Raw genomic sequence first — 11,867 nt, forward strand, 5'->3', positions numbered from 1 at the left:
GTCAGATGTTGAAACTTTTGCATTCACCAGCAAGTTCAGATCTAGGCTCTGGACTGAACCCATCAGAGAGCAACCTTTGGCCCAGGATGTAACAATTGAAGCCCAATTATCTCCAGACGCAAGGGGAATGTGCATTTATTTCTTTCTCTCCCTTTGCCAGGAGAAATTGCCCTGAGGGAGAGAGGGGAAATAAAGGCTGGAGCTGCTTGTGTTATTAGAGACGCAACCTGGAGTTCATTTATTCCCTGTGACACAGAGGCTAGGGTTGAAGGAAGGACAGTGACAGCTGCTCTTAAAAGAGGAACTTTCCACAGCAAAACCAACCTGGACAACTGAAGGGAGTCCCCAGATGCAGCACTGCTGGTCAGCCTTATATTAGAGCCAGCCATTTCGTTCAGCCCTCCATGTTTCGCAGTTGTTTCTCCCTGAACCTGCCAACCCAGTTCTGGGGCCCCAAAGCCTAGGTCTTTGGAGAAGAGGGCCAAGATAAACATGCTTTTCCTGGAGAGCAGAGGGACCTGGAACATTTCCCTAGCTGGAAGCACAAGGTCGAGGAGGTAGGCACCCGCCCCTGCGATCATCTCCTGCTGCGCTACTGGAAGATAGCCCTGCTATCATCCAAAACATGGTGACAAAACTACACGCTTGTGCTAGGATATGCTAGCAGGGCCAGCTGCCAAATTCACAGGTCTGGTGCCTAAATAAATCAAAGGGAAATTGAAGTCATTCGCCAAGAAAATTTCCATGATAAGAATTGGAGGGGCAGTAAGGGGAGACAGGGAAGGCCAGTTAAGAGGTGATGCTGTTTTGAACATAGCACACTAGGAGACATCCCATTTTATTTAGCTTTTGCCAAGGGGCTATTTGACTCCAAATCTAGACTCACAACATTTAGTAAATCTCCTCCCAATACTTGGCAATCTCAGGCCAATTCAAATTACCTCTGTGACTCATATTAGGATCTTAAAGAAAGGTCGAGTCCTGGATCACATTATGCAAACATGAAAAGTCTGTTGTCCCACAGGGCTCACAGGCGAAAGCCCTGCTCCAGCAATCACGGCAAACAACATCCGTTCCTTGCTTTTATCTGCTTTAGATGTTTGGGAATAAAGTGTCAATCACCTCTTTGCCAGTCATGTGTTAAACCACTAACATTTTCCTTTCCCCAGCTCTCTAAGTTAGATCAGGCTGGGTACTGTGCCTCAGCTGCCTGCAGCGCTTACACTCTGACATCGTTTAGCTGTCAATTATCAGTGTTTTTTAGCAGATGATTTAGATTCAACTTAAAATCTACTTGTGCCAAACATCGCCTTCCAGAGCAAGAGCAATCCATGTGCCAGGCCAGCGAGACAAACTGTCCCTGTTTGTGGCTCATTAATTCAGCAGGGTAACTAGCAGCACCGGACTCCATCTCTGCACGGTGCCGGGTGCTAAATCCTAGCGCCACCCACACTGCAGGCCCTTCTCCAACGCCATCCCACACCGGGTGCTACCACCAGGTTTTACACTTCTGGCTCCTCTAAGCCACCACTATCAGAGCCCTGGCAAGAGCTGGCTTTTGCTAAAAACAAGGAGAAAACAGAGCTGCTTTGTGCAGCGGCTGGAGAGGACACGCAAAAGTACGCCGAAAAGCCCCGTTGCAGTGAACCGGCCGCCGGGGCTGCAGGAGGCCGCAGTCAGCCCGGCCTTTCTCCTCAGGCCCTCGCGAGCCGCCCTACCCCGCGAAGGGCCTCCAGCGCCGCTGGGCGCCGCCATCACGAACCTCCTCCCCCGCTGGGTGCCGCCATCTTGTGCCCTCCCCGTACAGCGCGGGCGCCGCCATCTTGTGCCCTCCCCGTGCGGCGTGTCGGCCATGGCGGGGCTGCTGTGCCGCCTGCTCCTCTGCCTGGCGGCCGCCGGGGCCGCCGCCGACCTGCTGCTGGAGGAGGCGCGGCGCTCCGTGGACCTCAGCACCCACCTGGCTAAGGTTTCGGCTGAGCTCAGCCTCGCCAACGCGGCCGGCGGCACGGCCGCCTCCGCCTTCCTGCTGGCGCTCGAGCCCGGCCTGGAGCCCCGCCTGGCCTACCTGGGCGTGCAGGTGAGCGCGGGCCGTGAGGGGCAGCGGGGGTCGGCGCCGCGCTGCCCGGGGGAGGGCCGCGGCGTGGGGCGCTGCCCGGGCCCCGCCGCCCGCAGGGACACGTCGGCACAGCGCCGCGGCCCCGGGCGCTGATCCCTTCCAGCGGGGCTCCGCCAGCAGCCGGTAACAACGGAGCTAAGCGCGCTTCTGTCGCTCCACGGAACAAAGAGGGGCGAGTGGCTGAGGTGGCAAAGTCTGGGAAGCGACTGGGGGAGGAGAGAGAGGTGCTAATTAGCGTCGTTACTGCTGTAACGGGAGCGGCCGCAGCCCCTCGGTCGGGTGGAGCAGTGCTTGCTTGCATCCCCAGCTAGTGCATCCCCGGAACAGTCTCTTACCCCACAGTAGTAGTCCACACAGTAGTCCAGCCTCTTACCCCACAGGGTGTATGTGCAAGAGGGTTCTTCCAATCCTAGAAGCATTTGCACCGATCGCCTCTTTGCTTGCTGGCCGACCAAGATCCCTGTGACCTCGCTCCACAGCCACTGTAGAAAACATACGAGAGAAATTACAAAAGCAGTTGACCAATGTTTTCGTTTGCAGAAGTTACAATGACTGTGCTGTCCTGGCAACCAGGCTGAGTGGAACTTGAGAGTTATCAGAAATCCCTAGTATGTGTTCTTGCACAATTATCACATTGCAATTTCTATTAATAAAAAACATTATAAAAGGGCGCTTTTTTTTTTTTTTTTTAATATAGTTATCTATCAGCTTGTGCTTTCTGGGGGGACTTCCCCCTAAAAAGCAGATAGGGACTGTATGGAGTTTGCCCTGGGTATGTTAAATCTTTAAAAGAGTAGCACGTTGATTAATCTGTTGCTCTTGAACAGGTGAAGGGTGAGGAAGAGGAGGAAAACACCTTGGAAGTGAGAGAGACTAAAGTTAAGGGCAAAAGGTAAGTGTCACCCTCAAAGGTCAGTACCTAGATTTGTGCTTGGGGCTTCCACCATCATCCTCATGCTGGAGCAGAAATACTACCTCAGCCCTGCATACCTAGAGATCCTGGAGTCTTTTGTTTCAGAAAAGATCCACACTATACTTGGACTGCATCCTGGGGTGCTGCAGAGACAGGGAGCACAGTATACACAAGCAGCCAAACCCAATTCCTGCAGCCCAAGAGGCCCCAGCAGAAGTCATTCCCCTCCTTCAGATGCTCTTTCCTTGGGAAATAGCACATGTGGTTTTAGATCTCTGCACTGATCCCAGCACACACCTGCTTACCACGGCCATCCATGGCTGTTAGTGAGGGGAGAGCCTTATAAGGGAGAAATTCTCTCTCTTAAATGCAACTCAGCTGCCTTCAGAGGGGCTCAGCTGTACTTGGTCTCTTGTACTTGCTGCCTTAAGTAATGCCCTAGTCCTTTTTTAAGAGACATCAGGTAACAGAAGCATTGTAGCTATAGTCATGCTCTTGCCCATTGCTCCCTTTTGAGGTCTCAAATGACTGGCAGCGGTGATTACAGAGAGCTTGTAAGTGCTCTTTGACTGTGTCCCTGGAACACCACCACTCTTAATCTGCAATGTGTGGAGTACCACAGCGTGCTGGATGCTGTGGCCCAGCATGCAGGGAGAGAAGGTGCTGTTTTTTGCATGAGGCTCTGTGCTGTCAAGCTTGGGATATTGTGCATACACTGCAAGACTGGGCAGCTGAGCGCTTTCTGAGCCATGAGAGCTGAGAAATAAAGGGTGCCTGTAAAGTAGGTCAGAAGCACAATGCTTCTAGGTTTCAAGAGGACAGTAGCTGTGGAGTTAAGTTGCCAAGGTAGACTGATTTCTGACATATCTGGAGGCCTCATGCCCAAGGTAATCCTACCCTTGGGCCACCAGACATGACTTGAAGTCCATTCGCTTCTGTCAGCACCTTGGTCCATCTGGTGCATTGTTACAGGTTAGGTGAAATCTCAATCCTTTCTGTAGAACCTCAGTCCAAAACCACGCTTGTTTTCTGCCCGTTGCTTAGTTTCAGATCCTGTAGGCAAAAAGCTGAGAAGGAACAGACCTTGTGGGAACAGGTGCTTAAGATAGTTGTGATTTGTCTTCTGGACATGTGCACGTGCTTCCTCTGATTCAGATCATTCTTGTCATCTGGAGAAGAATGGAAAAATGCCTGCTGAAGCATGCTTTGTAAATGCAGAACTAGGGAAGGGAGTGTGTTACCATTCCCCTTCCAAAATGGGAACCAAGTGTTTTTCTGAAGCAAAAACTGTAATTGTGCCTGGGCACAGTTCACCCTGTGCTGCCTCCTGTCCTGCTTCCCCAGGCTAGAGTAAGCATACCCTCTGGGACAAGACATCTGTATGCCTTGGAGGAGCAAATAAAATATTGGCCCCAATCACACACAATATGTATGATATATGGGCCCCTATCTGCTGGGAGTGTTGCAGGAGTTGGATCTAATTGCTCTCAGAGGAGATTTCATGTGATTTACCTGTTCTTCTCCCTTTCAGTGGAAAATTCTTTTCTGTGAAGCTGCCATCTCCTTTGGTGCCAGGAGCCAGGGTCCGTGTATCTGTTGAAATGGTTTTCACGCATGTCCTGCAGCCCTACCCTACCCACATCACCCAAAGCGAGAAGCAGTTTGTGGTCTTTGAAGGAAATCACTATTTCTACTCGCCATACTTCACCAAGACCCAAACAACCCGGGTCAAACTGGCCTCTAGGAACGTGGAGAGTTACACCAAGCTGGGCAACCCTTCCCGCACTGAAGACATGATTGAATATGGTCCCTTCAAGGATATTCCTCCATACAGTCAGGTAAATGTCTGTGCAAAGAAGTTGTGGCTCTGCAGAGAGCATTTTGCAAACATAGCACCTGCATCTTGGGCTGGAGAGTGGGAAGCTTTTGTGTAAGACTTGCAGGTCAATCCTGAGTTAGCCTGTGTGCAGGCTGGGAACATGAGGTCCAACAAGGTGCTCCTCGTGCAGGTGTGATTGCTGACTGCTGCTTGGTGTCCACAGAGCAAGTCAAGCCATTTTGTACATGGCTCTGGCAGGGATCTGTTTGCAATGGGGAAGGCCCCATCGCTTGCCCTCTTACTGTTATAACTCGGCCAGATGTGCAGGGTGTGACCTATGAGTATGTCCCAGGTACCAGTGCCCTGTATGAACTGAGCTGGGGTGGCTCAAGCCTTCCTGTATAGTCAGCTTCACCTCTGCAGTCTGTCAAGGAGGTTTCTTTGTGGGACGTGGAAACATAATTGTGAGGGGAGGTTGCTCCTTACTTCAGGTCTAATAGCTTATCTTTTTCCTTGTTAGGACACTCTGAAGGTGCACTATGAAAATAACAGTCCATTCCTCACCATCACCAGTATGACCCGAGTCATCGAGGTGTCTCACTGGGGCAACATTGCAGTTGAAGAGACGGTTGATTTAAAGCACACAGGAGCAGTGCTGAAAGGGCCTTTCTCCAGATACGACTACCAGAGACAGCCAGACAGTGGGATCTCTTCTGTCAAGTCTTTTAAGGTTGACATTTTGCATATTTAGTTATTCATTTTTTTTACTGTGGCTTCCCCCTTTCTTAATCCCCCAAGGGAAAAAAAATTAGATAGTCCTTTGCCTTTTCTTTGGTAGTCATACCCAGATAATAAGGGAATATTAAAGGTCTGCTCTATTTTCAGAGAAGGCTTGTGCTAGATAGGAATAGCATTTGGAGGGAGAATTAGAAGGTTATGTACTTTACTGCATTTGTTGGCTAAACAAACTGCATACATGAGGTTGTGTAGTGTTTCTCAACACTCCTACCTCTCCAATCTCAGGGACCCTTTAATACCCTTAATCCCTGTGCTGACAGCTCTGCTTTCTGTTTTCCATCATGCAAAGGCCATTCATTCTGTCCCCACCCTCTTATTTTCAGATTTGCCTTCTCTATCATATCCTCACCATGTTGAACAGTATTAATTGGAAACTCACCCATTCATTCCTTGCTCACAAAGCAGTCAACGAGAATTGAAGCTGTGCCTCTGCTAGCCAGATGTGAAAAGTATTATGTGTTTTCATCTGAACCAAAACCTTTCTTCCTGCTTGAAGCCTCCAGGATTGATTGTTGTAATTCTCTAAGGTGGTACAGCCAAACAGAAATGTCATTTTGCTGAGCATAAAGCCAGCAAGCTCAGTGAGCTAGGGCAGCAGGCTGGAGTGAACAGGGAATTGCTGTCCTGGTGGGCATGATGAGATCCCTTGCTGTCTGGGATATTTGAAACTGGGCTGGGGAAAGCACATTCATTTAGAGGCCAAGTGATTTTAGTGCTGGCAGCCACTTCTGTGGCTGATTGCTTATAACAGCACAGTTTTACCACTCGTTGCAATTGAATGGCCATTTTGTCATGTCTCACATGGGAGCACAGTTTCTCAGTGCTTAACAGCCATTATTAGTTTTGCCAGTTTCACTGGAAATAACTCTTAGCCCATGCACTGACTTCCTTCTCTTCATACAGACCATTCTCCCAGCTGCTGCTCAGGATGTCTATTACCGAGATGAAATCGGAAACATCTCCACCAGCCACCTCCTTGTCCTGGATGATTCCGTGGAGATGGAGATTCGTCCCCGCTTCCCTCTTTTTGGAGGATGGAAAACCCATTACATCATTGGCTATAACCTGCCTAGCTACGAATACCTCTACAATCTTGGTGGGTGGCACAGGGGAAGGGAATAAGAAACCTTCTTCTCTATGTTTAAAGGTGGTTGCTGTACAGTAAAGAATTCAAACCTGCGGTATGCTGCACCTTGGCAACAACAGTTGCTAGCTATTCTTTCTAGAATATGTAGATTAACCTTTTCTGTGCTTCCCTGAGGTTTTTGTAGACATCTGGTTAAAATATACTCGAGTGAGCTAGTGCCCCCTGCAGCACAATGTATCCATCTGATTTCTGCTCTTGCTTCTGTTAAGAGCTGAGCTTCAAGGTTGCGTTGCCCCTTGTTCTTTGAGGAACTGTAACCAGCCTTTGCTGTGCATTCTCTTAGGTGATCAGTATGCCCTGAAAATGAGGTTTGTCGACCACGTGTTTGATGAGCAAGTTACAGATTCTCTGACTGTCAAGATTGTCCTGCCAGAAGGTGCCAAGTAAGTGTCATTACTCCTGGCTTGTTACTGCAGATGATGCTGTGTTGGTGGCAATTCTCCAGCCTACTCTGATGGCCTGAGGACAGTGAAACAGACCCATGAGTGTGTGTGTGGAGGAGACCTTGGAACACAGCTTTCCTTCCTTTTAGAGTGTTGCTTAAACTGTGTAATTGGCTTTGTGCTAGAGGCCACAGTTGGCCAGCCAAGTCCTAGGTTACGTCATCTCAGATACTGTAGAATCATATAAAACTGTCTTGTTTTATCCACAGGAATATCCATGTGGACAGCCCCTACGAAATCAATCGTGCTTCAGATGAGCTTCATTATACATATTTGGACACTTTTGGACGTCCAGTTATTGTGGCACACAAGAACAACCTGGTGGAGCAGCACATCCAAGACATCGTGGTGAGTGTAGCCTCTGCGCATGGCTTGCTTGAGCAGTTTTGCCTCCTCTGAATTCAGCAGCATGGTCAAAACAGCCATGCTGGGTTCCAGAAATAAATACTTGCTGGACTGCATAGTGTGTTCTGCTGATGCTTGAGGAGAAGAGTTCTCTACCATAGCAACATGGGTCACTGCTCAGTGTTTCAAACTTCTCTTCTAGGTTCATTACACCTTCAACAAAATCTTGATGCTGCAGGAGCCTCTCTTGGTGGTTGGAGCCTTTTACATCTTGTTCTTCACTGTAATTGTCTACGTGAGGCTGGATTTCTCCATCACTAAGGTGCTGTATGATGAGCCCTGTGGGAGCATTTGTGGCTTACTCAGCTGATGGTTGGAGATTTTTCACACCAGTAATTCTAGCTGAATGTTCTGCTGATTGATATTTTACTAGGTGCTTAAAGAGAACCCTGTTTTTATGCTACCTAAACACTTGATAATCCTGCAGGGTTTGAACTGGTGTGCTAAGGGTAACCAGACTTTTGTCTTGTGGATAAAAAGGAATCTCACCCCCTGAGAAGCAGGGATGTCTGCAATTCTCCTTCTGCAATGTTTTCGCTTCCTTTTTGTTAAGTTATTTGTTGAGCTAGACTGAGTACTGAAAGGTGCTTGCCCTAGTCAGTACTTCTACCATTAACCTAATTGCTGTCAGTTGACTTAATTGCAAATGGAGCAGTTTCTATAACAGTCCTGTGGTAAATTGCAAGCATGGCTTGATGCAGGTCAGAGATATGACAGCTTTGATCTTCCCTTCTGTCCTCTTGCAGGATCCAGCTGCTGAAGCTAGGATGAAGGTTGCCTGCATCACAGAGCAAGTGCTTACTCTGGTGAACAAGAGACTTGGGCTGTACCGTCACTTCGATGAAGCAGTGAATAAATACAAGCAGTCACGGGACATCTCCACCCTGAACAGTGGCAAAAAGTCTTTGGAGACGGAGCACAAGGCCCTGACAAATGAAATAGCTTCTCTGCAGTCTAAACTGAAGACAGAAGGCTCTGACTTATGTGATAAAGTAAGAAATTCTTATTTTTTTAATCTCTCCTATTCTTGGCTCTATCATGTATTCTAGGCGAATTTTAATTTGGAGTTTAGTTTCTGCAGTCCGTATATTTTATATTATTTTCCTCTGAATATGGCTTAATCCCTGCCAGGGAGTATGAAGATCAGTTTTGTTGTTTTTGCAGTAATCTTGGTTATGCAGCCCTATAAGTGTTGCTGGTAAACAGCTGCTTGTACTGTTTCTTAAACAGCCCTTCAACCAGCTGCATTAGTACAGATTAATGCTTTTGTAACACAATCCTGATGCTTCTCATTGGGCTCATGGCAGTGACACTTAGGCAAAAATGGAAACTATCAACACGTTATCAGTTCTGACTTTACTACTGACACCAGCCAAACCCAGATCTTCTCCCTCATCGCTTATTTTCTTGCACATGTGAATTTGGTGCTGACAGAATTTTGGTAACATGATGCTCCTCAGGGGGGTATTTCACTGTACCATGTTGAAAGCCATGCAACAGTGAGCACACACCCACTATCCTTTCCTTCCTCCACTGTATTTCAGCACTCCTGGAACAACCACTCAACCCCAAGTGAGGGACACTTTAGTCTCTAAGGTCCATGCAACATACAGCCACCTTGCTTAATCTGTACCTCTGTCATTACAGACCTGCTTCTCACATACCATTAAAGTTGACTGCGGGGACACAGCTTCCAGCTGTCATAGTTGTGATTTAGCTTGGAGCCTTTAAAATCTGTTGTGAAACACTCTTTTAACAGTCATTGCACCTGTCTACTGCCAGTATGGCCCCTGGGTCCTTGGAGCCCCTCTATCTGCACTGCTTAATTATCCATTCCTGAGAGATTCCTCATAATGTGATGCCAGAGAGAGGTTTCAGGAATTGGAGACTTTTCCACTTAGCACTGACTTCATCTTTTACTCCGGCTTTACCATCTCTTCTATTCCAGCATGACTGTAGGGATGTTTTTTTGTCTCCTCTAATACTCCCTTTGTTTCTGACCCTGTAAGGTGAGTGAGATTCAGAAGCTCGATGGCCAAGTCAAGGAGCTTGTTCTGAAGTCCTCGATTGAGGCCGAGAGGCTGGTAGCTGGCAAGCTCAAGAAGGACACGTACATTGAGAATGAGAAGATGCATTCCAACAAGCGCCAGGACCTGGTCACCAAAATCGACAACATTCTCGATGCACTGTAACTCTGATTTAGTGACCATGTGGAGGGGAGAGGTATGAAGGGAGATGAGAAGCCTGGGAATGGATACACTTTGAGCCAGAACTCCTTCTCAGCAAAATTAGGGGAAAAGTTGATGTGAAATGTTTGGAAGTACATTCTGGTTTTCAGATTTTTCTATAGAGCCTGTCTGCTCAGCAACACGTGCTGTGCAAGGGACCACGACATCATGCTGTTTGGCTTCGTAACAGGGTTTCTCTACCGGAGTTGAGGCTCAGCCAGTTTATAAAGCAGTCTCTCGCTTTTGGTTTTCCCTGTATATACGTGCCCTGATTAAACGCACACAAACAGCCAGTCTGAGCACAGACATGCTCATGGCAAATCTGAATGTCACATCTCCAGAAAGAATAAAAGACACCTTTGTTCTACTTTGAAATAAAACCGCCACTGCCTCGCCTTTACGTGTTGTCCTGGGCTGGGGGGGAGGCAGAGGGGCTGGGTGGCCCTATGCTGCCACGGCCAGGCAGAGCAGTTCCCCAGGGAGCGGAGTTCATCCCTGACCACTCCTGTCTTCTGTCACCTGTGTGCCTTGAAGGGATTTGCATGAACCACAGGAAATAAAAACACCACATAATGCCTCCTGTTAGCCTCTTGCTGCATTCCACGTGCTTTCTTGCTGCATGTGACAACAGTCCATACACCCCTTGCTCTGCCCAAGTGGGCCCTTGCTCATACCTGGATTCCCTGGGCTGTGCATACAATTCGCTGCTAATCTCAGTCTCGTAAGAATTTTGTTTTTTCTGTGCTTCAATTCACTGCTAAACACCCCAGAGTTGGTAGCAGGGACGGCAGTATAGGTCTTCCCTACTGCAAATGCATGACTTAGTTGTTTGCCAAAGGAGTTTGAGATCCTAATACAGAAAGAACCGGGAAAGAGTAGAATGGGCTGTGTGTCCTGCTGCCTTTTGCGCTGATGCCCTGCCCTCAGCTGTGGGTGGTTGGTTGTGCAGGACAGGGGCAGTTGAGTGGTGTGTAGCCCTTTCTACCGGGCATCTGCAGCTGTCTGCAGGAAGCACGTGCAGCAGAAGAGCTGGAGGCTGCTTACAAACTGGTCAAGAACAGGGCTACACCACAGCGATCTGAGCCACCCCTGAGCTTGCTAGTGCCAAAAGTGGCTGTGCTGGGGAGTGGTGGTGTGCCACAGTACCTGCACTGGCACTGTGTGAGGCTTGGGGCAAGCATAGCCCCCCCTGCAAGCCCTGTGCTGGACACCCACAAATGGCTGGATGCTTTCCAGCCCCTTGCCAGGCCCCCTGCACCGCCTGACCTTCTGTCCTGGGCCGATGTAGATGAGGTCTCTGTCACACACACGCTGTCTCTACCCCTTCCTTACCTTGGATAAAAATTGCCCTTATCCTCTCCTTGGATGCTTTTCTCATTTTACAGAGGATGCAGTTGGTAGGAAAGCCCTTTGCCCCAAGCCACACAGCTTCCAGAGTGGGTTTGTTAGTCAGGAGTGTTTTGCTGCAGGCCTGAGCCCAGGTGCCAGCTCTCTCCTGTGCCCACAAACCTCACCCTGCAGCAGGGTGGGCAAGCCTGGATCCCCTGCCCCTCTGCTCCCTGCACAGGACCCCCTGGGAGCCCCCAAACCTGAGTCCTGCCTGACCAGGGTGGGGATGACCAACAGCTAAAACCAAAATCATCATTAACCTGTTAGGCCAAAATTTATGTATGGTAGTCGGGGAGGTACCAGGGGCATCCAAAGCCAGAGAGGGGCTGCCTGTTGCAGCTGAGGCAACGCAGGTGGGAGGAGAAGAGGCATCAAACTGATGATCCCAGAAACAGCCTTAACTTTCCATCCACCCTGGCTGAGGAAAGGCAGTGCTACCCTTCCTTCCAAATGTCCCACTTCTGCCTGGCTTCGCAGGCAGCCCAGACCTCTAAGGATACTGTGGAGCTTTTTGTGCACATTACAAAGCCCTGTGGGGTTGATGGTGTCTTTGTGTCTTTCCCTCCCTATCCCAAGGGGCTCTGCTTGATCAGCACACACCTCAGCCCT

General features: G+C 49.0%; 1 protein-coding gene across 1 annotated transcript; it reads left to right on the plus strand.

Moving 5' to 3' along the window:
• Window positions 1–1,803: 1,803 nt before the first annotated feature.
• Window positions 1,804–10,249, plus strand: RPN1 (ribophorin I). Its single transcript, XM_032984327.2, has 10 exons — window positions 1,804–2,077; window positions 2,944–3,008; window positions 4,561–4,867; window positions 5,369–5,578; window positions 6,550–6,742; window positions 7,077–7,176; window positions 7,446–7,584; window positions 7,784–7,903; window positions 8,388–8,633; window positions 9,651–10,249. The coding sequence occupies exons 1-10, from the start codon at window positions 1,853–1,855 to the stop codon at window positions 9,831–9,833; spliced, it is 1,788 nt and encodes a 595-aa protein (XP_032840218.1). The 5' UTR covers window positions 1,804–1,852; the 3' UTR covers window positions 9,834–10,249.
• Window positions 10,250–11,867: the final 1,618 nt, after the last annotated feature.

This window comes from Tyto alba, unplaced genomic scaffold, assembly GCF_018691265.1.
Source record: "Tyto alba isolate M040663 unplaced genomic scaffold, T.alba_DEE_v4.0 Super-Scaffold_3, whole genome shotgun sequence".
In the NCBI taxonomy this organism is placed as follows: Eukaryota; Metazoa; Chordata; class Aves; order Strigiformes; family Tytonidae; genus Tyto; species Tyto alba.